The 23,603-nt window shown below is 40.4% G+C and overlaps 1 protein-coding gene across 1 annotated transcript in view; it reads left to right on the top strand.

The window, feature by feature from the left end:
* ADGRG2 (adhesion G protein-coupled receptor G2) overlaps positions 1 to 23,603 on the top strand; it is a 904,627-nt gene that overhangs the window by 534,598 nt on the left and 346,426 nt on the right. Inside the window, exons 9-11 of the mRNA XM_069205012.1 lie at positions 12,435 to 12,500; positions 18,651 to 18,722; positions 23,088 to 23,165. Of these exons, the coding sequence (XP_069061113.1) occupies positions 12,435 to 12,500; positions 18,651 to 18,722; positions 23,088 to 23,165 (216 nt within the window). The remainder of the gene's footprint in view (positions 1 to 12,434; positions 12,501 to 18,650; positions 18,723 to 23,087; positions 23,166 to 23,603) is intronic.

A 23,603-nucleotide genomic window follows, 5' to 3' on the forward strand; every position in this document is an offset into this window, starting at 1 on the left:
AGTACAGAGCAAGAACTTGTTAGCAGCTCATGCTGTAAAATCTTGTGAATCTGACAGCACACCGCTTCCAAGTCACTTTACTAGTAAAGGATTTACAATTGCTGCTCTAGATAATTTTGATTTTGAACACAGCTCTTCTTTGTCTGGAACATCAAGCACACATGATACCGCCATGGTGCTTTTTCAAGTCTGTACCAATGAAGTGGCTGCTGGAAAACAATTTATGTCCTCTGTAGGCATAAACAAACAAAGCTTCAAACTTATAACCCACCTGCCTTGCCAAAGTGTGCAAAATCACTACAGGCCATCAACATGTCCCGGAATAACAGAATTTGTCGAAGTGGATGAGGACATGGATCTTCTACCTGATGCTGCAGTACACAAAGCGGATTTACCTGAATTTATTGCTTATTCAGTGCGGACTGAAGGATGAAGAAAAGCCAGTTCCTTTGTGGGCTGGAATTCATACTGTCATCTCCTAGAATACCGTCCCACTGAAAAAGGTTGGGTTTTTACCAGTATACACAGCTCTAAATAATTCCCAAAAGACCAGTCTACCCTGCCAATTTTCTATAATGAAGGTTTTTTCCGTATTGTAGTTGGCATTTTTAAGAGTAATCCAGTAGAATTTGATTGTCTTTATCGAATGATGGGCATTTTCCACATGACAAAAGTTGCATGAAGTTATCTCAGTGGATGTGGCATAGACAATGCACTTATTGAGGCTGAAATAATTGGAAGCAAAACTGTCCAGTCAGTATAGAGCGGTACTCATTGTGCTTGTTTGTTACAAGGTATGCTCATCATATCTGAGGCTATAGAAACATTGCGTTGGAATGCTTTCTGGAACAAGAATGACAAATTAGGTTGTGCATATCTTATTTTAGAAGTGAACAATGTACAGGGTGCAATTCATTCAAAAGGCATCACGTAAAGCCAGGTAATGTTCAATACACTCAGTTCAAAGTCAGAAAACTTGAAAACCAAATTTGTAGAGTTTGTCAAAGAATGTGAAGAAAAATCAGAACTTTGCAAGTACTGGGGAAATGTTATTCACACGCTAGCTCTAGTGAAAAACTTGGTACATCCTGATTGGGAAGGTGATGGGGAGCTGTACATGAACACTGTGGAGTCAATAATTACTGTGTTTTGTGAATATGATTGCATAAACTACCTGAGCTATGTGTCCTGGTATTTGGAAAGAGTGAAAAAGCTAGAGGTGGAAAAACCATACCTCTACAGAAAATGTAATCAAAGACATTTTGTGGTGAAAGACAGAGAGGGAATTTTCAGTTCTGTGGCTCCAGATATGAAGCTGGAATAGACGATCTATAGATCACAGAAAAGCTCAAAGGGAATTGTTGGTCAGTCATGTAAAAGTGAATATGTTGCTCAATGGCAGATAGTTTGCCATGAAGTCCTTTCTATTTGCAGTGTTTTCAGAGAGATGACAAATTCAAAATTTAATGAAGCTGTTCCTCACCTCAAACATGGGGGAAAGAGAGGGGAACATTTTAATAAACATGTTGACAGCCTTCTTCATTTCATGCAGCAGCAAGGAAACCCCTTTGAAGTGACTGAGCCTGTGCGGCTACACAACATCGTGGCCAAACAATATATGGATAACAATATAAAGACATCTCTACTAGATGTCCTGGAACATTGACTGAAACTATACGCCGAACTGAAGCAGGAGAAATTTGTAATGAAATAGAAAAAGCTGTTAGACATAATCACTAAAGCTAAACTTCCACGCTTTAATTGCCATAGTAAAATTTTCGTCCAACCAGCCACTTAAGAACAGGTTACAAAACAACAACTTTCGCTAGCACATAGAGAGATGGATGCAGCAAAAGGAAGGAGGGAATTTATTAAGGACATTCTGTTGCATGATCTTCTTCCAAAAAACGCATCATTTGATGGAAATGCTGCAACCAAACCAGTGACGCACAAACTTGTTGTGCCGCAGGCCTCCACGGCCCAGGCAGGGAAACGGGTTCGGTTCTGGCCACGGTTGAAGCCTTGATCCGTTTTCTCGGCCGCAGGACTCGCCTTGGCCCTTTTTTCTGGCCACAAATCATCCAAGGCTTAGGATTGGGCTTCGGGCCTTATCATGTTCGGGATGCGAAACGGTCCCGACATTAGGAATGGGCAACCCCCTCCACCCCTCACTTACCTGGTGTCTTGCCTTTTTTAGGCTGTTTTCTTCATCTTTCTTCTTCCTTTTTGCTTTCTTTTTCCTTACCTTTTCCCAAGTGGGAACATATTCTCTTTCTCCCAACATCCCTTTCTTCTTGTCTTCTTACCTGCATGCATCTGGTTCCCTTTCTAAAATCACGTCCTCATCTATCTCATTCTATAGTCTTTTCCCAATCTAACATGGCGTTCTTGCTTTTTCCTGCATGCCACTTCCTGTTCAGGGGAATTTAAGGAGTTGGATTCTTGTTCTCCTTGCGCTGCAACACTTCCTTTGGTGGTGATCACGCTCTGGTTGTTTTCTTCCAATTCCAGCCTTTATTCCTGTTTGTTCCAGCTTTGTTCCAGTTATTTTTCTTGACTTGGAAGTATGATATTTTTTCATGTGTTTTTTCTTCTATTACAGGGAGTTAGTGTCATAGAGTTGTATTCCCTTAGGGGTTTTCCTCTGGGACTCCTTCTGGAGGGCAAGGACTGCCTTTGACACACCATTGTCAGCAGCACCATGGCTAGCGGAAAAGGCCGCCCTTTGATGCTAATCAGACCGGTGGCCCCCACTCACGGACCGCAGTCAGATCGGTGGTCTGCATCTCAGACAGCCGTTTCTGCCGCGTGGCGCTTTTCAGTTTGCGACCTGTTCTTTGGACTACAGCGCGACCTGAGACCTTTCCTTTTAGCTAGGTTTCTTGCTGCGTCCACCTTTTGCCTCCTTAATTTTTCATACCTGTTTGTTGCTGTTTTTCTTCTTCTCTTCTTTTTCCTTTTTTTCTTTTTGTTTCTTCTTTAGCCATATTTTTTCTTTCCCAGAAGTCTATATTCTTTCCCTGCATGCTTTGCTTCCTATCGCATACTATGGTTATTTTTCCATTTACCTTCATGTGGCTCATCCAAATCCAAGATGGTGTCTTCATTACTTTCTGCATGTCACTTCCTGTTTTGCCTGTATATAAGTACAGTTTGTCTTCTGTTCCTTGCATTGCAAACACTTCCGTTCCGGTTGTGCTCCTCGCTTCTGTATCCCGTGATTTGGATTCTACCTTTTTTCCTGACTTTAGGTTTTTGTTCCAGTCCTTTTTGTGCCTCAATATTTTGTATTTTCTTATCTTTCAGGAGTTCCTCGATTAGATGTTTTTCCCTTCTGTTTTTTTTCCTCTCTGACTCCTTCTGGAGGTTATGGCCTGCTGTTTTTTTTATTATCAGCAGCACTGTGGCTACTGGAAAGGGTCGCCCCTACCTTGGTCAATTTACAAGCAAGAAAGAAACCAGGTGGTGCGCAGAGACTGGCGGAGTACTGCAGTAAGAAACATTCAAGTCGTGACAGATTGCAAAACCCAATATTTCTGCATTGCTCTGGAACCATGGAAAGACTACCAGAAGATGTAGTGGAAACAGCACAGTCTGAGCTTCATACCGTACAGCAACAGGCACAGGAACTACAACAACTGCGTACCGAAAAAACCACTCTAAGACAAGCTCTGGTATCTTGATCCATTGATGTGCCTACTATCTCCACCTCTACACCACGCTATTCTGGAGATACTAACAAATTAAAGGAGTTTCTGGACTCTTTAACAGTATATTTTGCATATCAACCCTCTCAGTTTTCCCAGAAAAAGGCCAAGGTTGGTTATTTGATATGCTCCCTGTCTGGTCCGGCCTTAGCATGGGCAACTCCCTTGGTATCTGCCAATGACTGTTTATTGTCCAACTATTCAGATTTTCTTCAAGCCTTCAAACAAATGTTCGAACGACCTGGACTGGAAGCCTCTGCAGAAGAGGCGTTATGTGAGAAACAACAAGGGACTCAAGATGTTCTGACTTACATCACCTGTTTCAAACAACTAGCAGCTGAAACCACATGGGCTGAACGCACATTTGTGACACTCTTCCATCAAGGGTTACGAGACGAAATAAAGGATGAACTGGTGCATTCCACCCTGGTTGTATCTTTGAAAGAACTGATGGACCTGGCACTTAATACTGAATAGCGCTTACAAGAACGTAGACAAGAGAAACTAAGGTCCAGGTTTCAGTTCCAAACAGTAGCAATGCGCACCTCTGCACGTCGCCCTGAAGAAAACCAATCAGAGAAACCAGCCTCCTCAGAAGAAGAACCCATGCAAATAGATGTTGCCCATGGACCTTTATCTGAGGTAGAACAAGAAAAACAGACGATGTAAAGGCTTGTGTCTTTATTGTGGCAGTGCTGGTCATCTAATTCGAATGTGTCCAATACGTCCCACCAGACCTTTGGGAAACGCCAACTCCTGTCCCCTGTGAGAAGGAAGGGGAGGAGAGGCATTGCAATACCTTCTATCTGCTCGGCCAGAGAAGATACCACAGCTCTTTTTGTATTTTCAGTAACTCTACAATGCCCAAATCAAGAAGAACAATTGTTGGCATTATTGGATTGTGGAGCCAGTGCAATATTCCTAGATGAAAGATAGACTAAGGAAAGAGGAATACCTTGCATTCCTAATGAAGTTCCTGAACATGCTCAAACAGTAGATGGCTCTCCTTTAACCTCCAGACCTGTGGTGGATACTACTCCTACCCTTTGCCTACAATTCGGAAGACATAAGAAACATGTCGCCTTTGACTTGATATCCTCCCCTAACCATACAATGATTCTGGGAATTCCTTGGTTAACACAACATAATCCATATATAAATTGGGAGACACGGACTATATCACTTTCATCCCATTTTTTCAATTACATTGTTATTCAACAGATTCTTATTGGTCTCTGAAAGAGTCAATTTCTTCTTCTAATCAAACAAGCAGTACCATTAACATGGTCCAAGGAGTACCCAGATGCTATCAAGAATACTCTGACGTGTTCCAGAAAGCTCAAAGACCCATTTCGCCTTCTCATTGAAATTATGACTGTGCTATTCCTTTGCTACCTGGGGAAGTAGTTCTAATCGGAAGAATGTATTCCTTATCAGAGCAGGAAAGACGAATACTTAAGGAATACATAGATGAAAACATGCAAAGTGGATTGATTGTTTCCTCTTCATCACCTGCTGGGGCTCCTATTTTCTTTGTACCAAAGAAGACTAAAGATCTCCGCCTCTGTATAGATTTTCAGGAGTTAAACAAGATTACCGTCAGGGATAGGTATCCCCTACCTCTTATTATGATATCTTGGATGTAGTCCAAGGGGCCACTATATTCACCAAGTTGGATTTCCGGAGTGCCTATCATCTTTTACGAATTAAGGAGGGTGATGAATGGAAGACTGCTTTTCGCACTCCGTTAGGTCATTTTGAGTACCACGTAATGCCTTTTGGTCTGACAAATGCTCCTTCCATGTTCCAAAGATTTATGGATTCAGTTTTTTCTGATCTTTGAAATCAAAGTGTTGTAATCTATCTAGATGGCATTCTGGTTTATTCTCGTTGTCCTGAATACCATACTCAGCATGCTCTTCAGGTATTAGAAAGACTTCGACAAAACAATCTTTACTTTAAGCCTGAAAAGTGTGAATTTAAGAAGACCGAGGTCCAATATCTTGGCTTCCGCATCAACCAAGCTGGCATCGCCATGGACCCAGAAAAGTTACAAGCCATACTAGATTGGCCTTCTCCTACTTCAGTTAAGGAGACACAGTGATTTCCAGGGTTATCAAATTTCTACAGGCAATTTATAAAGGACTTTGCCCAACAACAGAGTCAGATAACCCAGGCCATTAAAAAGAAAGCTTAAAGAAAGGCTTAATTTGGACAGAAAAAGCAGAAAGGGCCTTTCAGGGTCTAAAACATGCCTTCACACAAGCTCCCATATTATGTCATCCTGACACTAAGAAGTTTATTGTGATCACAGATGCATCAGACAGAGCTATTGGAGCCGTGTTGTTACAAAGACAAGACGATGATGGCCTAGAACATCCTGTCTTTTATCTTTCCCATGTGTTGTCAGATGCAGAACAAAACTATTCCAGGTTAGAGAGGGAATTACTAGCATTAAAGACTGCCTGCCGAGAATGGAGACATTTTCTAATGGGTTCACAGAAAGCTTTCGAAGTTAGAACATATCATCACAATCTACAATGCCTACGCAGTTTTCAATGCCGGAATAGTCGGCAAGCCAGATGGGCTTTAGTTTTTAGTCAATACGATTTTGTAGTGACATACATACCTGGATCCCAAAATGTTCTAACAGATGCTTTGTCTCGCCGATATCCTGAGAGCACAATTACTACTTTCCCACACATCATAGAGCCATGTCGAATAGTGGGAGTTGTTCAATCCTTTCTCAACTGTGTGAAGACAGAGTATCAGAATTTATCCATGGAAGAATGGAACACTTTACATTCCCACTTGCAGAAACATCAAGAATATTATTATCATAAAAACACCTTGTTTTTGCCTACCAAGTAAGTGCAAACTGAAGGTTTACAAATGTGTCATGACTCCCCTATTGCTGGGCATCGCAGAATTAAGAACACCCAGGAACTGCTCCTCCACTCCTTTTGGTGGCCCACGTTAAAATCTGATGCTGAAACATATGTAAGATCTTGCCCAATATGTGCTCAAACAAAGACACCTCGGACTGAGCCAGCAGGTTTATTGATGCCATTGCCTGTGCCATCTATTCCTGATCCTTACAAGAGAGATGCCCATTGTCCCCCTCCTCTTTTGGTTGATGGCCATTGTGAGTACGAAGTACAGGAGATATGCGATTCTTGCTTTTTTTGGAATCGCCTCCACTTCTTGATTTGCTGGAAAGGATACCCCATTAGTGATTGTTCGTGGGAAAAGCTTCCTCTGTCCATGCTCCCCACTTGGTCCGCACATTTTTTCAACATTTTCTGGCCAAGCCTGGTGCTTCCGGGAGGGGACCTACTGTGACACCGCGCAGACAGGCAGCACTCCACTCGCAGGCCACGGTCAGATCTGCGGTCCGCGTCTCAGACAGATGTTTCTGCCGCAGGCCGCTTTTCAGTTTGCGACCTGTTCTTCGGACTACAGCGCGACCTGAGACCTTTCCTTTTAGCTAGGTTTCTTGCTGCGTCCACCTTTTGCCTCCTTAATTTTTCATACCTGTTTGTTGCTGTTTTTCTTCTTCTCTTCTTTTTCCCTTTTTTCTTTTTGTTTCTTCTTTAGCCATATTTTTTCTTTCCCAGAAGTCTATATTCTTTCCCTGCATGCTTTGCTTCCTATCACATACTATGGTTATTTTTCCATTTACCTTCATGTGGCTCATCCAAATCCAAGATGGTGTCTTCATTACTTTCTGCATGTCACTTCCTGTTTTGCCTGTATATAAGTACAGTTTGTCTTCTGTTCCTTGCGTTGCAAACACTTCTGTTCCAGTTGTGCTCCTCACTCCTGTATCCCGTGATTTGGATTCTACCTTTTTTCCTGACTTCAGTATTTGTTCCAGTACTTTTTGTTCCTCAATAGTTTTTCTTTTCTTATCTTTCAGGAGTTCTGTGATTAAAGGTTTTTCCCTGCTGAGTTATTTCCTTCTGGGACTCCTTCTGAAGGTTACGGCCTGCTTGGTGTTTTATTATCAGCAGCATCGTGGCTGCTGGAAAGGGTCGCCCCTACCTTGGTCAATCTAGAACAAGCAAGAAATCAGGTGGTGCGCAGAGACTGGCAGATTACTGCGGTAAGAAGCATTCAAGTCGTGACACTCCCTTACCTTGGCCAGAGCGGGACCTGCAAGAATCAAGGTTGTTCTCCAGTTCCAACTGACAAAGGCCGTAAGCGAAGGGTAAATTGTGAAAAAACTTGTGCAGGAGCTTGAAAGAAAACTTCCACCTGAAGAATTTAAATTGAAAAAGGTGTCCTTATTGAAAACTGCTGTTGTTGTGAATTATATGTCACAATTTGGGATGGTCAAGATTTCATCCATGCAAAACGTCAGAGAGGTCATTCAGACTGTTCTACAGATATCAAAGTCAATGTGCACCTTGAAAGAGCTGTCTTGTCTTTGACAGTTATTTTGAACTATCTGTCAAAGAATGTGAGAAAATCAGATGAATGTCTACAAGTGGAACAGTTGCCTGCATCAAAAATTCAACACCTAGACCTGTGAAACTTGATAAATACTGGTCATCAACATTGAACAAGATGAACTTGGTTATGTTACCTCAAACAAAACATTGCTGATGCTTCAGTCAACATGAATTTCCAATTATTGCAAGTGGAATGATTATCATTGAGGAGTTGATGCCTGCATAGATATATTCAAAAGGTACAGGCCATAATTTTCAAGAACTTAACAGCAAATTAGAGGAAGCTATCCTTTGTGTTATGCCACATGTTGAGTGAGCTGTTCGAAATGGTTCCAATCGAGTCATTGTACTGTCAAATGACACAGATGTTATTATTGTGCTACTTGGATTCATTGCAATGTTCATAAGTCTAACATTGTCAGAGTTAGGGATACATTATGGAACAGACAATAAAAGGCACTTATTCTCCCACTTTGTATTCTGTACAAGGATGTTGACCCAGAGATGCCCAGTGTTCTCATCATGACATATATTCTTATGGGTGATGAAAGTATGAGCAAAATTGGAACAAAGCTTGGAACTTTGCCTGCTGAACCTTTGAAGTTTCTAAAAGGATTTGCTGAGACAGAAGAAGAATGTGACTTCAAAGATGTAGAAAAATACCTTGTGCGTGTGTGGAAAACAAGTTGTAACTGTCACACATTTGACGATCTTCAGTATACTGAGTTCAAGAGATCAATCCAGCTAAGTGATATTCCACCAACGTCATAGTCTGTGTGTGGACACATTAAAAGAGTGTTTTACCTGATCAGAAGATGTGTAAATGTTTTGGATCATGAATTTGGAGAGAAAGATCTGTGAATTTGGTTGGTAAAATATTTATGGGGTGCTAAACCGACAAAATTTCTAAAGCCTCTACGCACATTACTTACACATACATGTCCTTGCAAAACCTATGTAAAAAAAAGATGTCCCTGTCAATATGCTGTTCGCAAATGTTCTACATTCTGCAAATGTACCACAAATGATGGGCGAAATAAATAAAGTGAACTATGAAAATGTGTCTAAAACTGGAGTTATAAACATAATTTTTCATATTCAGATCATAAACATTGTTTGGTGTATACATAAAAAAGATTAAAAAACATTATAATTTGTTTCATTTCTATAAATGTCTCTTCTTCCCCTATTATAGCCACCATTTTGGAATGGCGAAAGGGTTGTTCTCAGGAGCTAGTTTATGTCTATATAAGACTACGTGACCCCCAAAACCTATGTTTTGACACCAAAATGAAGTCTATAGGTCTCATTGTTATTGAAATATTACACCATCACTTCAACACATCTGCCATTTTTTAAAATGTAGTCCAGAACAATTCAGCCCAGATTCGCAATGTCTACTCAAGCTAAATGACTTCTCTAATGATCCAAAAACACAAATCAAAAATGAAAATCTCTAGACAATGTTTTTACGGCGGTATATCAGGGGGGCAGGATTATTCGGCAGGATTGAACACTGAAGAATAAAACAAGTGTGGAAATGTGTATGTTCAAAATAGCCGGCAAGTGATTTGGTGAATACTTGCTACGGTTTGTTAATTATATACGTGATTTGAATTGACACGTTCTGATGTATAAGGAACAGTATTCAGAACATATGTTAGATTTTGAATATATATTAAGATATAGTGAATCAATGATTTTAATGAGTGTTTCTGGCTACCGTCCTTTTGATTATTGAGATAAAGTATGAGCCTTGCAGGGATACCAATACTAACTTGCACAATGGTTATTAGAATTTATGAAAATGCTAAAACTAAATTGTGCAAGCAGTTCTCTTCTTTTTGCCCAACTAATGATAGCCAAAAGAAAACCTCTTAAGTTCAGCCAGCCTATCAATCAAACCCCATTCTTATACTATTTAGCATGTTTGTTTTAGGTGCATTTGTTAAAACCAGCAACAGAGAAGAATGTTCCTCCTGTCTGATTAACAGCACATTGATAGTGTGCATGTTAAAACACCTTGAGACTTGATACAAAGAATATGGCTTCTTTGTTAGAGCAAAATATTTCCGTGTTCTTATTAATGATTATGTTTGTTTATTTATTTAAAATTCCTCTCTGGTATGGCTTCACCAGATCATATGGATACATTGTAACAAACAAACGAGAGAAGATGATTAGTGGGTGAACCAGGAGGAATGAGTGGAGAACTATATTAGTGGGCAATGAGTTCAGGTTTTATATAAAGAACAGTGGCATAGGTAGATGGGCTTTTGATCTGGGTGCATCCTTACAAGACTGAAACAATAGTTAAGTGTAAATAAAGTTCAAATTTATTCTTCTGGAATTAGCTTAGGTTTGTTTTGAAAAAGTGTGTTTCAGTAACGTTTCTGAAGGCAACCAGGAAGTGCTGGTTTCTTACGAGGGGTGGAAGTTTCTAATATATATGGAATGGTTGAAAAATCGAATGCAGCACTTAACTTTGAAAGTAATGATAATGTAAGAAAATGTATCTCTGGTGGAAACTACCCTATATACAATGTTTGGGATGAGCTTTTGAACTCTATTGTAACAGAAGTGACAGTACACCTTTTATCATTTGCAGTGCACTAACTGAAGAGTAGTAGGGATGTAAGAAGTTGGGTGAGTGTCAGTGAAGTTACCTGTGGAGAACTGCTCCTTCAGTTGAAACAAATTCCTCAATATTTTGGAATTCTCTGAGAATTCTTGAGTAATGTTGGGAACTGGCAACTGATGCAAAAGTATTTTTGTTTATGATAATGTACAGATGCATGTAAATTAATTATTTTCTGTTGTTAGGACAAGCAGATCTGATTATTGTATTGTAAACTTACTGCTTCTTAGCTGTCTCAAAAGTCTGTAATGTTGGGAACTGGCAACTGATGCAAAAGTATTTTTGCTTATGATAATTTACAGATGCATGTAAATTAATACTTTTCTGTTGTTAGGACAAGCAGATCTGATTATTGTATTGTAAACTTACTGCTTCTTAGCTGTCTCAAAAGTCTGTGATATCCACAGGATGACACAGAGAAAGCCGGTATCTCAAACTTCTGCACTTCAGTGCACTAAGCTGGCCTCTTTTGAGCGAGCACTGTATAGAGGGATTTTCATTCACCAGTATGTGGCTTGTATGGATCCACCCCAAAAAAGAAAGCAGGAAAGTACGTGCAGCACCAAATCTCATTACTTGGAAAAATTTGACTTACTGAGGCTTTAAAACCTGTGAACAGATTCTTGACTGCTGTGCAACCTCGTTATTTTCAAAGAATAGGAAATAATAATTTGTAGTTGAAATTGCAGCTAGACTGTCCAGAGTGCCATAAAGATGTTTGTGCTAAACCAGCCATGACAAGAACACTGCCATTACTTAATGGAAACCAAAGTATTTGTGAACATCACCATGTGTGGTCTACAGAGGTTATGTTTTTGATACTATATTATCAATGCTACTACTGTATTGTGCAGACAGTCCTTGGAGACTGCACATTCAGTATATGTTTATCAATGTCAAAACACACAGGGGGTCATTATGAGTTTGGCAGACAGAAAAGCCGTGGTCAGGCTGTGGTCAGGTTACTGCCAGTGCAACCGCCTTCCTGCGGGCCCCTTTACAAGTTTCCCGCTGGGTCAGCGGTCGGAAACGGTGTTTCCGCCCACAGGCCTAGCGGGGAACAGCTCACAACATTGACACCAGATCTTAATTAAGCCGGCGGCAATGTTAAGGTGCGTAAGGTGCAACAGCACCCATCGCGCTTTTCACTGTCTGCAATGCAAACAGTGAAAAGAGAGACAGGGCTGACCATGGGTGCCCCTGCACCCTGTCTCCACCAGCTTTTACGTGGCGTTGCTACCGCCATGTAAAAGCTGGCGGTGGGAGGGTCGTAATCCCCAGGGCAGCGCTGCACTGGCAGACTAGGACCGGCAGCACCGCCAGTCCCTCCAGTGGAGGGAAACTTGCGGTGCTGTTGGTCCGATCGTGGCGCAACCTCCATATTCATAATGTGGCGGTCGGACCACCGCCAAAGAGGTCGGAACACCTCTTTGGCAGCAGTCAGACTGCCACCGCAGCCCTAGGGGTCAGTAGACTGCCAGGGTTGTAATGAAGGGCACAGTCTTTTGAGAGTGATGGATACAGCAGTAATCATTTACATCATCCTTGTTCCCCAAAAAAAGACAATTGCTTGCTTATCGAGAAATGTGTTAATTGCAATGTAAATTAAATAAAGGACTGTTTCATTTACAACAGATTTCACCACTATTATTGAGAACAAAACGGTAGATGGTATTGCTGCTCCAACATCTGGCAACACAAGTAAGTATATTTATCTATTATGTATCTCTAGCTTCAGATCCACTTAGTTCGGTGTTTCTCTGCATTTCAGTGATCACTGTGAATGGTGGCTCCAGCAGTGTCTGTCTATCTATCCAAGGAAAATTTGTATAGTACATCTTTGTCCTCAAGAATATGTATCCCGGCACCTCATAATGAAAAATTCATCCAAAGAGGAACTAATAGGAGGGTGACCTGATGCGCATAAACTACTGTGTTTGTGTTTGAGACTGAAAAGTTATGTTTCAAGTTGTTTACGAAACTGATAAAGTCGGTTTCCATTCTTGGTGTTACCGAAATATTGTTTCAAACCTTCAGAGTGATAACTGAGTGAATGCAGCCACCTATTCAACATTTTATTAAACCTGAAAATAACCAATAGAGTTTAGAACTATGCTCTTGTGAGTGCTCTTTCTTAGGTAAATTGTATGATAATGTACTGCCCACATGCAGGATTGGGGACATTGTTGTCCTCAAGAATAGATCAGACAAGGTTTCCATATACAAGATTCAAAACAGCATTTCAAAATACAATCAATAAGTAAGAATGGACTCAAAAAGTGAGTTTGAGATCAGTACCTTAGATCATCCATGAAAGTTTATTAAAATATTAAAGTGCAATACAGAAAGCTAAACATATAGCATCTTAATAAGCAAATCGTTATCAGTGGCTGTGAAGGATCTCTGAGTTTTAAACAAATGCAGCATTAAGCAAAATTTGCATAAATGATTAAGTCCTAAATGTGCTTCAGATTGACAGAGAAATGGGAGGCATCCCTAGTTGAGACCCAAAAAGATCTGGCTCATGCCAATTTGAGAGTCTTTTATAATGAATTTCACAATAGAAAACTATAGGAAATTCAATGTCAGCATGATGCAAGCAAAAGTATCAAATGTCAGTAAATAATTTTTCTACATTCTAAAACATCATACACTCCCACCATTCTACCATTATCTCACAACCTGACCTAATGCTATTCGAGGTTTCAAAACAATCTTGTTACATGAACAATGAAACGATTAATGGATAAATGCAATACAGTGTGCTACCAGGAAGAAACTTGAAAGAATCCAAAGGCTTCACCTGGAATCCTGCGAGAAAAACATGTCATATAAAATAAGTAGTGCATAATATGCTGCATGTGGCATCAAAGAGAATGATGAATATTATGAAACTGCAGCCATTACATTTCAAAACGGAGTTGAGGCATGGTCGAGCCCTAGTTAGCCTAAGCCGGGGCACAATGTTCTAAACATCACAGCTTTTTTCAGTTGCAGATGACTCTTGTTAATAAGCACATATATTTCTATTCAGAACATAACTCCCACAATCTTAAAATCCTTCTAGGAGCATGTCGAAGGAACTATGATATCCTATAGCCACCCAAATTATTGGACAGAATTTAGCTAGCCACTGTGCAAACAGCAAAGTTAGCTTTTTCAATTGCAGTGGTTGTAGTTTTATATTGATGAATAAAGGTCACTCGCATCTTCTGTAATAACAAATTGCATACAAAGTGATTTAGGATAGTTATTCTGAATGATCAATAACTGGTTTGAAGGAGGCGCTGTCCTCTCAAATCCGACTAAAGCAATAGCTGAGGGATATACATCCTTAATTTGCACCAGTCAACTGTGTCTGTACTTTCAGGGTGCTGCCTGGGGTTCCCCTTTAGAATAGGTGCAGCAAGACATTGTATCCACCATCATGTGTAATCTCGAACATGTGGCATGAGGTTTGCATGAAACCATCAGTAGCAATTCCACTGTTTCAGGGTGCATATGTTCTTTATATGTAGGTGTAGTGTGTGGAACGTATGCTAGGTTGGGAGGGTTGTCCCTGAGTCTTCAATGTTTACATAACGTATCTGCAGGGCTTCCAACTAGTGTAAGTTGAGGCCCTGAATCTGTGTACCACCACTGTTCAAAATAAGATAGTTTGTATCCATGTACTACACAATAATTCTCCCCTTTTGAATCCTCTCTTTACCATGCTGTGACACTTAAAAGGAGTGCTTTGTGACTGCTTCCATGAGTTTGTTTGCTGCCCCTGCCCAATTGCAATAATCAGCTCTAGTCCGCTACGGTAAACAAGAAAATATTATTCCATAGGCACTTTGATCAGTACAGTTCAAAGCTACATTTCAAATGGTAACTTGATAAGCACAAACCATGTATGACTAACAAGAGCAGGACTGATAGGCCCTTTTAATGCATTTCAGCATTCTGGGATTCAATTCAAATTTTCGTGTGTGTATAAAAAGAATAAATACATATGGCATCAAGCGTTATAGGTTTTTCTGACACATGGATCTTTTCACTGTTATTTGCCGTCCATCTAAGTTGATCCTGTGCTCTATTTTGTTATATGTTTCTGATATTTTGAAAAGAATTAGGGTGTCTGGTGGTTTTCTTGGGGAACAATCAGTAGGTCATCTGTGATTCTTGTAAGTATACTTTCTGTTCCTCTCATGTGTTTGTTAGTTACATAATTGTGTTGCTCCATGTACTGATGTAGTTACTTTGTAAATCCCTTCAGTGGTGTTAGCTCAGGTAACGAAAGTTAGAAATGGACGTGTGGGTTGGCTTCCTCAAAAGGGATGAAGGGACGAATACTTTAAATCAGGGCATATTTAGGCGCTCTGTTATGTCTGGAGACAGTATCTTCATGAATACCTACCTTGATGTAAGATTTTAGACTCACTTAATAGGTAAATTGTATATTTTGATCTTAGTTGCTGATTTGAATAATTCTTATATTTGTTTTTTTCTATTGATATTGCTGCCCATCATATCATTCTTATCATCTCTACCATCTTTAACTCTAGGGATGTGATTATGTGGACAAGTTTTATTTAGGATATAGGACTCTATAGGCAAAGCTGCTGTACTGTTTTACACAATTGATCTAAAGGATTAAGCCCAATGTTTGACTTTGTGGGTGCGTCATATTGATTTGTGTGCACTTATGCACTAATGGTTTATGCCCTTACAGTGGTGGCCGACCCATTGCAATGCTTGGCACTGTCTCTTTGGAATGTACTTTGAGTACTGGAAAGTATTCGCTATGTATTTCTTACTCCTCTCTGTCTAAAGGTCTGAGATAGGGGCTGAGGATAGTTTCTCATACTGATGTCTCAATACTTTTCCTGACTTCATCTGTCAACTCTTTGGGGGCTGAGTATTTGAGCAGTCCAGTTGTTTCTACCTGAGCTGTCAGGTGTAGTCTATTATTTATTTTAGTTTTTCTTCCATGTTGCTTTTAGTATCAGTTTGCATTTGATTTTTATTTGCTTCTGTGCGGAGATAGCTGTTGTCAACGTCAAACGTTGCTTTGTCATCTACAGACAGTTTTATTGTTAGAGATATACACGATGAACAGACATTCACAAGAAAATTGTAGGTGCTGCTCAGAAATATTAAAAAAACAAAAATTCTTGGAACGTTGTGGCTGAGATGAAAAACTTTTTAAAAACCTGCAATTCACAGGGTACAGCGAGCAATTCAACCTTAACTCCTCCTATGCACTGTTAAAGGCCTCACAAATTAAGGCAAAGGTGACATCACAATGACATTTGCTTGACACCCTCATCCTTAGAGCATGGATGTTGCCCATATGTCCAGTGCTGTCTAGCTGCAATGCCTGCCCTTTGGCGATTCTCTTCCTTTCACTCCTGGACTCAGCAGTCTATTCTCCCAGTGCAAAGTGAACTTGGAATTCAGCCATATACAATTATCTCTTGTTGAAAGATCTTTCCTTTTTCCGGCCCGTACAATTAATTACCCTCCCCAAAACTCTCACTGGGCAATGCCTTCAGCCGTAGTCAGTCAGCTGTGGATGCAGACCTTAGATTAAGTACCAATATTCAGCATCCTTTTGCAGACAGCTTATTTTATTTGTGTTTTGGTTATTCACATTACTCAGTACAGCCTACTACATTGCTTGGCTTTTCTGCTCTCTGAGAACGACAGCATAGCAGGTTCATTGACATAAATTTTGATGTCATTGTGATTTTATCTGTGCTATGATGGGCACTGCATTACCGAGAATATATGGTTATCTTGCTCATCATAAGTGATAAATGTCAAATCATTTTTAGTTATGCATTGTAACCATGAAGCCGTCAATGGTAGGTTCTACAGGTAAATGTTTGTATTTTTTGTGCAAATATTATTTTTTGTATTGAGTGAAAAATCGAAGCTTCCATTTTGGCAGTTAATTTTTTTGATGTATTAATGATATGATTTGTCATGTGGCCAAAGTAAGAGACCACGCACATTTTCTGTGATTGCGCATGTATGGATCAGGGTCAATGAGCTAGCATTAGCGATATATAGCACCTAGCCTCTTACCCGTAACCTCTAACCATGTACACAGGAATGACCAATATGGAGATATCTCAAGGGAAAATTTAGCAGGAGGAGTAATGGGAAGCCCTCAATAGCAATGCCAAAAAGGAGTACATGGGGAGGCGAAGGCTTCCCTCTGGAATTTTACCAAACCATTGCACCCCATTTAAATGAAAAATTATTCGAGATCTTGAAGTAAGCCACAAAATTGGAAGTCCTTCCACCACCATGTGGGAAGGTATTATTTGCAAAATGCTAATGCTGGGGGGGGAACCCTGCAGGTCTAGTCTCCTTTTGGCCCCTGACCATAATTAATTCAGAAACTACGGTTCTGAGGACCATCTTGCTAATAGGCTGAAATGCTGATGAGACATTTGATCCATGAAGACCAGTGTGGCTTCATAGCAGCCTGTAACACAGCAATATACATCTGTAGACTGACACATCTGTAGACTGACACACTGAGTAGTGGACGAAGATGAAGCGCTGGTAACAGTCAACCTAGAGAAGGCCTTTGACACATTGAGTTAGGATTATCTAATGGAAGTCATGTAGCATATGGGGTTTGTTCCAGTCTTCCACACAACCCTTTGGCATAGGTGAGAAGTGGCAGAATAATTCACAGATCTGGGACATTTAGCATTGCTCTTTGCATTGGGCCTTTAGCTTTTGGCAATTAAAGTTAGGAAAGAACTGAAGGAGTGGGGATCAGATTTGGGGACACTAGTGATCTGGTCTCTTTGTACGCTGGTAATGCCATGTTTTGCTTGAAAATGTCTGGAGAATTGTTCTTAAAGCTTTTGGCTTACCTGCTGCGGTTTGGTTAAGTGGCAGGCTTCATGGTAGGCAAGGATAAGACTATTCTATGCAGATGGAGAAATTAGTAATATGTTCAAAGAAGCAGTTACTTGATTTGCGGTTTAATTGAGTGGTAGGTTATTTGGGTACCTAGGCATTAGTGTGACAATCTGCTTATAAGATGGGCAGGGTATTGGATGGTCTATGGTCATTGATTATCTTCTGGAATACTCAGCCTTTAACTATTATGGGAAGAATTTCAATCACCAAATCTGTGCTTTTATAAAGATGTCTGTACACTATACAAAACTCCCTGGGTCCTCTGCTGCCTCTCAACTTCAAGAAATTCAACATAGTTTTGCTTTTCTTAGAATGAGCTGTCAACTGAATTAAGGTAGCCTTGGATACTCGAAAACTGACTAGGAAGTGATGTTTGAACTCAAATGAATTGTAGTTTAAAACTCTCTTTAAGGGTAAAGTCGGATTTTAAGCCACAATTCTCAAAATGCCACTTTTAGGAAGTTAGCATTTTCCTTATCTGAACATTTTGTAACTGCTCCCAGCGTCCTGGGTCAGTTGACTGTCAATGGCTTAGCTGTTGGCCTTGGTGTGTTCCTCCAAGACAAAATGCAATATGTGATGGACGCAGGATCTGGGCAGCACACAAGGCTTCTTCAGCCTAAAAAATACAGTTGACTTATTGTTGCAAAGTGAAGTAGCACTCCCAGGAATGGGAACATAACGTAGAAGTTTTGTTCACAGTATGTTTATCTATGCTACATCCTTAAGACATTCATATTTATAAAATGCTTAGCCTACCCAGGAAGATTGTAGCAGCCATTCTCCTGTACAATATTAACTAGCAGTAAAGACTTAAATAGATTTTGTTTCTGGAAACATACACACCTTGTATATGCCGATAGCGGTCACTGCAATAATCATACATTCTAAACTAATTTTCTCTAAATGGTTACTTGTTTATAGCGAACTTCACCCCCACCGTTAAGAACAGTCCGTATGAGAGCGCTGCTACTTTTGTCAAAGAACTTGATGTGGGTAAGTGTATTTATAAATTATGCCCCAACTTGTCTCTCTCAAGTTTGCTAAATTCTGTGTAACTCTGAATGTCAGTGCTGGTTCTTTGTGGTATAGGCCAGCAGTGTAAAAACAAACATTTGAGTATTCATTTGAGGTTTTGTACAGACATTTATGAGTAAATCGGCACTAGTCTCCTTAGATTTTATACAATGTCCTCTTTTTAGCACAGCTGCTAAATGCCTCATTCTTGTGTCTGCAAGGTTCATTTTTTTATTATTTTCTAACTATGGTTATTCAAGCAAAATAGAGTCACAGGTACCCCACAGTCTTTCAATAATTGTTTCAGGCCATTGCTGCTCAGTCGGCACTGGAAATTATCTTATGCAGGTTTAATGCTTGTTGGAAATAATCAGTGTCAGACCTGTCATTCTTGGTGGGATCTTACCCCAAACTTTTTTGCCCTCACAACTCCTGTTTTCTGAGTTTTGTTTATGATGGCATTAGGACTATGTGCACTTTGCTACTGGTAGCCAGTGTTAAAATGCTTGTGCACGCTCCCTAAGACTTGGTACAATTGTCTTACACCTGATTGGCATGCATATTTTACTTGGAAGTCACTTGCATATGGTACTACATGTATCCAGGGCCTGTACACTAAATGCTACTGGTGGGCTTGTAGCACTCATTGTGCCAACCACTAAGTAGCATTTTAAAACATGCCTTAGGCCTGTCATTGCAGCCTGGAATGCAGTTTTAAAACTGTCTATTCAACCCAGCAAAATAAAACTTTTCCCAGGTCTGAACCTTTCGTTTTGTAATACATATGTCACCCCTAAGGTAAGCCCTAAAAAGCCGATGGGGCACGATGCATTGTATTTAAAAAATAGGACATGTGTCTTTAAGCTTTACATTTCCTGTTATCTCATTGAATAACGTTGGGTTTCCTGATTACATTTAAGAAGTGCTAACGTTTGATGGGGAGCAAGTAGGAAAGTCATGTTTGGACTCAAATGAATTGTAGTTTAAAACTCTCTTTAAGGGTCAAGTTGGATTTTAAGCCACAATTCTCAAAATGCCCCTTTTAGAAAGTTAATATTTTCCTTCTCTAACCATTTTGTAACTGCTCCCAGGGTCCTGGGTCAGTTGACTGTCAATTACTTAGCTATTGGCCTTGGTGTATTCCTCCCAAACAGTGAGATAAAGAGAGACAAGAGGTTGGCAGCATGGGCTATTCTGCCAGGGTGGTTGGGGTGGAGTTGTTCCCTGCTCCACTCACATTTCAAAGGGCTGGCTGCCTCCAGTAAACATACAGCAGACAAATTAATCTGACACTAGACTTTTGACACCCTAGACGTCCTGGGGACTTGACAGAGGATGGGAAGAACATTCCAGAAGCAATTGTAGGGGTAGCCTAGAAGGTTCCCCACTTCAAAAGCTGGCACCAAGTATAAATATCGGACCCTCAGAACAGCTTTTCGGTACACTTATGGACCTGTGCAAGTCTTCAAAAGGTCTGCCTGGGACCCTGAAGGACTGCCTTGCTGCTTGACACCTGCCTTGTTCTCCAGAGGACTGGCCTACTACTACCAGAAAAGTGCCCTGCTGCTAGAAGCCTGCCTTGCTTCTTGAACCTGGTGTCTGCTGTAGTGAGTGAGTCCTAACCCCCCCCAAGTGGTGCTCCCCAATTCCTGGAACCCTGGAAGTGGAGTTAGAGGTGCTTCTCTTGCCTAACTTGTTTACCAAGAAGTGCCAGAAGAACACCCCGAAGACCTACCTGCCAACCCCAGTCAGCCTAACTCCGCAATAGCTTCCACTACGTTCTTCTCTGCAGAAGCATAGCCAGTTCAGCAGGTCCACCAAGTGATGGTATCTGGCCCCATACAGCCCTCTTTTTCTATGGCTTACAGCTCCATTGTTAAGCCCAAAGGTAAACATTTTCAGCAGGCTCAAAGGTGACAGGCTCACTATTGACAATGATGACCTCCCCAGCCTGGAATTCCAGCTTCTGTCCACTCAGAACTTTTCCCATCAACTTCAGTAGCTTCTCAGAGACTTCTTTCAGTGCTTGTCGACAACCACTCTTCCTCAAACACTGTCTTTGGCCTTGCCCCTCTGAACTCTACCTTTTCCTTAACTTTTGTTTGAAATTTCTTCCAAGCTCAGAGGCAAACCAAGACAGAGCCCAAGCCCTCTGCTCCCTAACGGTCAACCTTAATGTTTTCTTTAGCCCCTGTCTTGTGCAACCAGATACCTGTGGTTGGCGCTTTGATCTTTACAGTTTGATTTTACTAAAAAAAAAAAAAAAAATCTTAAGAAACTCTGGTTCTACTGATTGGGTTTGATTCATTTAGGTGAAATTTTATTTATGAAAGTTTTCTAATTTTTTTCTAAATTGGTCTGGGATTTTTCTTGTATTGTATTTTCACTATATTACTGTTTGTGTGCTGCATTAATCCCTTAAACAGTGCCTTTCAGTTAAGTCTGACTGTTTTTGTTCCAAGCTACCAGAGAGTTAAGCACAGGTTAATTTAGTAATGTTTGTGCTTCACCCTGACAAGGATTGTGGTTGTTACTTAGGTAGGGCTTTTACCCCTCTCAACGAGTAACCCAGGGCCAGATGTACGTAGCTTTTTTTTTGTCCCAGATGGGTCGGTTCTTAGAATCGGGACATTTGTGACAAGAAAAAAGCATTTTGCTATGTACAAACCCTATTTTGCAATTCAGTAATCTATCTACTGAATTGCGAAATAGATTTGCAAGTCGCTATTTGGAAAGGATGTGCCAATGGGGGTCCCTTCCAAAGAGCGAGTTATAGGAGGATGTATGATTGTTTTACGACTGCAATAGCAGTCGCAAACAATTGCAGTTATCAACAATTTCAAATTGGTGGTAACCCATTCGCAAACGTGAAGGGGTCCCACGGTCCTCTGAAAAAATGAAACTGAACCGTTTCATTTTTCTTTTTGAAATGCATCCCAAAGGGGAAAATGGGCTGCATAAAAAAAAGAAAAACTGCATTATTTAAAAATCAGTCACAAACATGGTGGTCTGCTGTCCCCTGCTGGCCACCATCTCTGTGAGTGCAGCAATTCCACATGGGGTTGCAAATTGTGACCTACCTCGTGAATATTCATGAGGTAGGTAATTCGTGATCCCATCGTGAGTTACACTGTTGAACATTTGGTGTTGTGACTCACAATATGCAACTTGCAAATGAGTCGGAAAATGCAAGTCTCAAAAATTTCAGTTGTACAACTGGCCCCCAGTTTTTCACAATCAGATAAGAGTATTTCTACTTTGATAGGACAGTGGTACAATCACAGTAATTCTTACATCTATTTTGCAAGATATATACTAAGTGGGCTCATATAGCAAAATTATATATGATTATGCTTTGCAGATTGCGATAGCAATCTTCTCCTCATATCACAATGACACGTTTATTTTAATACCTATCCTTTATTAAGCACCTCTAGTGTACCCCAAGGTATTTGATGCTTGAAATGTTCTTAATGGTCTATTCAATGTTTTTTAAGGAATAATGCTTGCAGTCAATTACTTTTTAGTCAGTAATGGAAATCCTCTGTAGTCTTTTTTAGTTATTAACCCAAATTCACACTATAATTTGAGAGGCTTTTGCTGATACTACCCTCTTCTGTTTACTAGAAAATAGCATTTCATTCCTATTGACTAAGTCGGGAACTGGGGTAGTCTGGAGAAAAATCCCGCTTGGCTCAAAAGTTGCCCCACAAAGTATTCCTGGTAGAGCTTAGGGCTAACTGGCACATGAAATCAGGGAGGCACATGAAATCAGGGAGGCGCAGAAAAGATTTACTTTCATTTCATTTTACATGAGTCTGTTGGGCTTAGAATTCTAGCCGCAACACCACCACCTCACAGCTAAAAAGAAATGCATGGTGTAGATCCCAGCAAATGGTCCCAAAACTCCCCAAACGGGGGGAGCTAAAAAGGGTAGACCTGTAGTCGACACCAGGGCAGAGAAGTTTCACAATTGCTTCAAAAATCCAATTGAGACATGAAGAGACAGCAAAAGGTTTACTTTTCCCCCCAAAATAGTCTACCTTTGTTGCACAATGAAGAAGCACTCCCAGGTATGGGAACACAACTTAGTATTTTTGTTCACTGTGTTTGTAAATGTGCTAGTGGTGTGTTGTGTAGACAGGGCGTGAGAAACACATTTAAAAAGTGTAGGCATATCCAAAATGGCTGTAGTAGCCCTTCTTTTGCATTAAATGAAGCAAGCAATAAACGTTTATTTCCCCCCATATGACTAAATACACACCTTGACTGTCCAGAATTGTGTGCATTGAAACATACTGGTTTCAGAAAATGCATTTCTCTAAATGCTTACTTATTTTACAGCAAACTTCACTATCACTGTTAAGAACATTACCATTGACATTAATACTGCTCCAACTTCCGACAACACAAGTGATGCGGGTGAGTGTCTTTATAACCTTCTCTGTATCCGGCAACCTCAACTACTTGTATATCTGTCAGTGTTCAATCTGCCTGGTAAGTGCTAGCAAAGTAGGATAAAGTAAAAAAACATGACAGATTCCATTCAGGTCCACTTTAGGACTGCAGAGGGCTTTTCACCCCCTTCTTCAATATCAAATGTATGTCTGCAGCTATAAGGCACTTCTAAATGTGATATAACTCCCCCTACATAAGGTTTGTCCCACGCAAATCAAGGTATTTCCTCTTGGCCCACAATTGTTTCCATTTATATGACATGTACAGGGCCAAGTCATACTCAAATAGAATAAAAAAGAGGCTACCAAAAGATCAGTCTACTTTTGAATGACTGTATGTTCAGAAGTATTCAGAATTATTTTTTTTACTCTGGGGAGTGTAGTGAATTTTGTCACCAGCCCC

This window comes from Pleurodeles waltl, chromosome 8 (assembly GCF_031143425.1).
Source record: "Pleurodeles waltl isolate 20211129_DDA chromosome 8, aPleWal1.hap1.20221129, whole genome shotgun sequence".
Taxonomy (NCBI): domain Eukaryota; kingdom Metazoa; phylum Chordata; class Amphibia; order Caudata; family Salamandridae; genus Pleurodeles; species Pleurodeles waltl.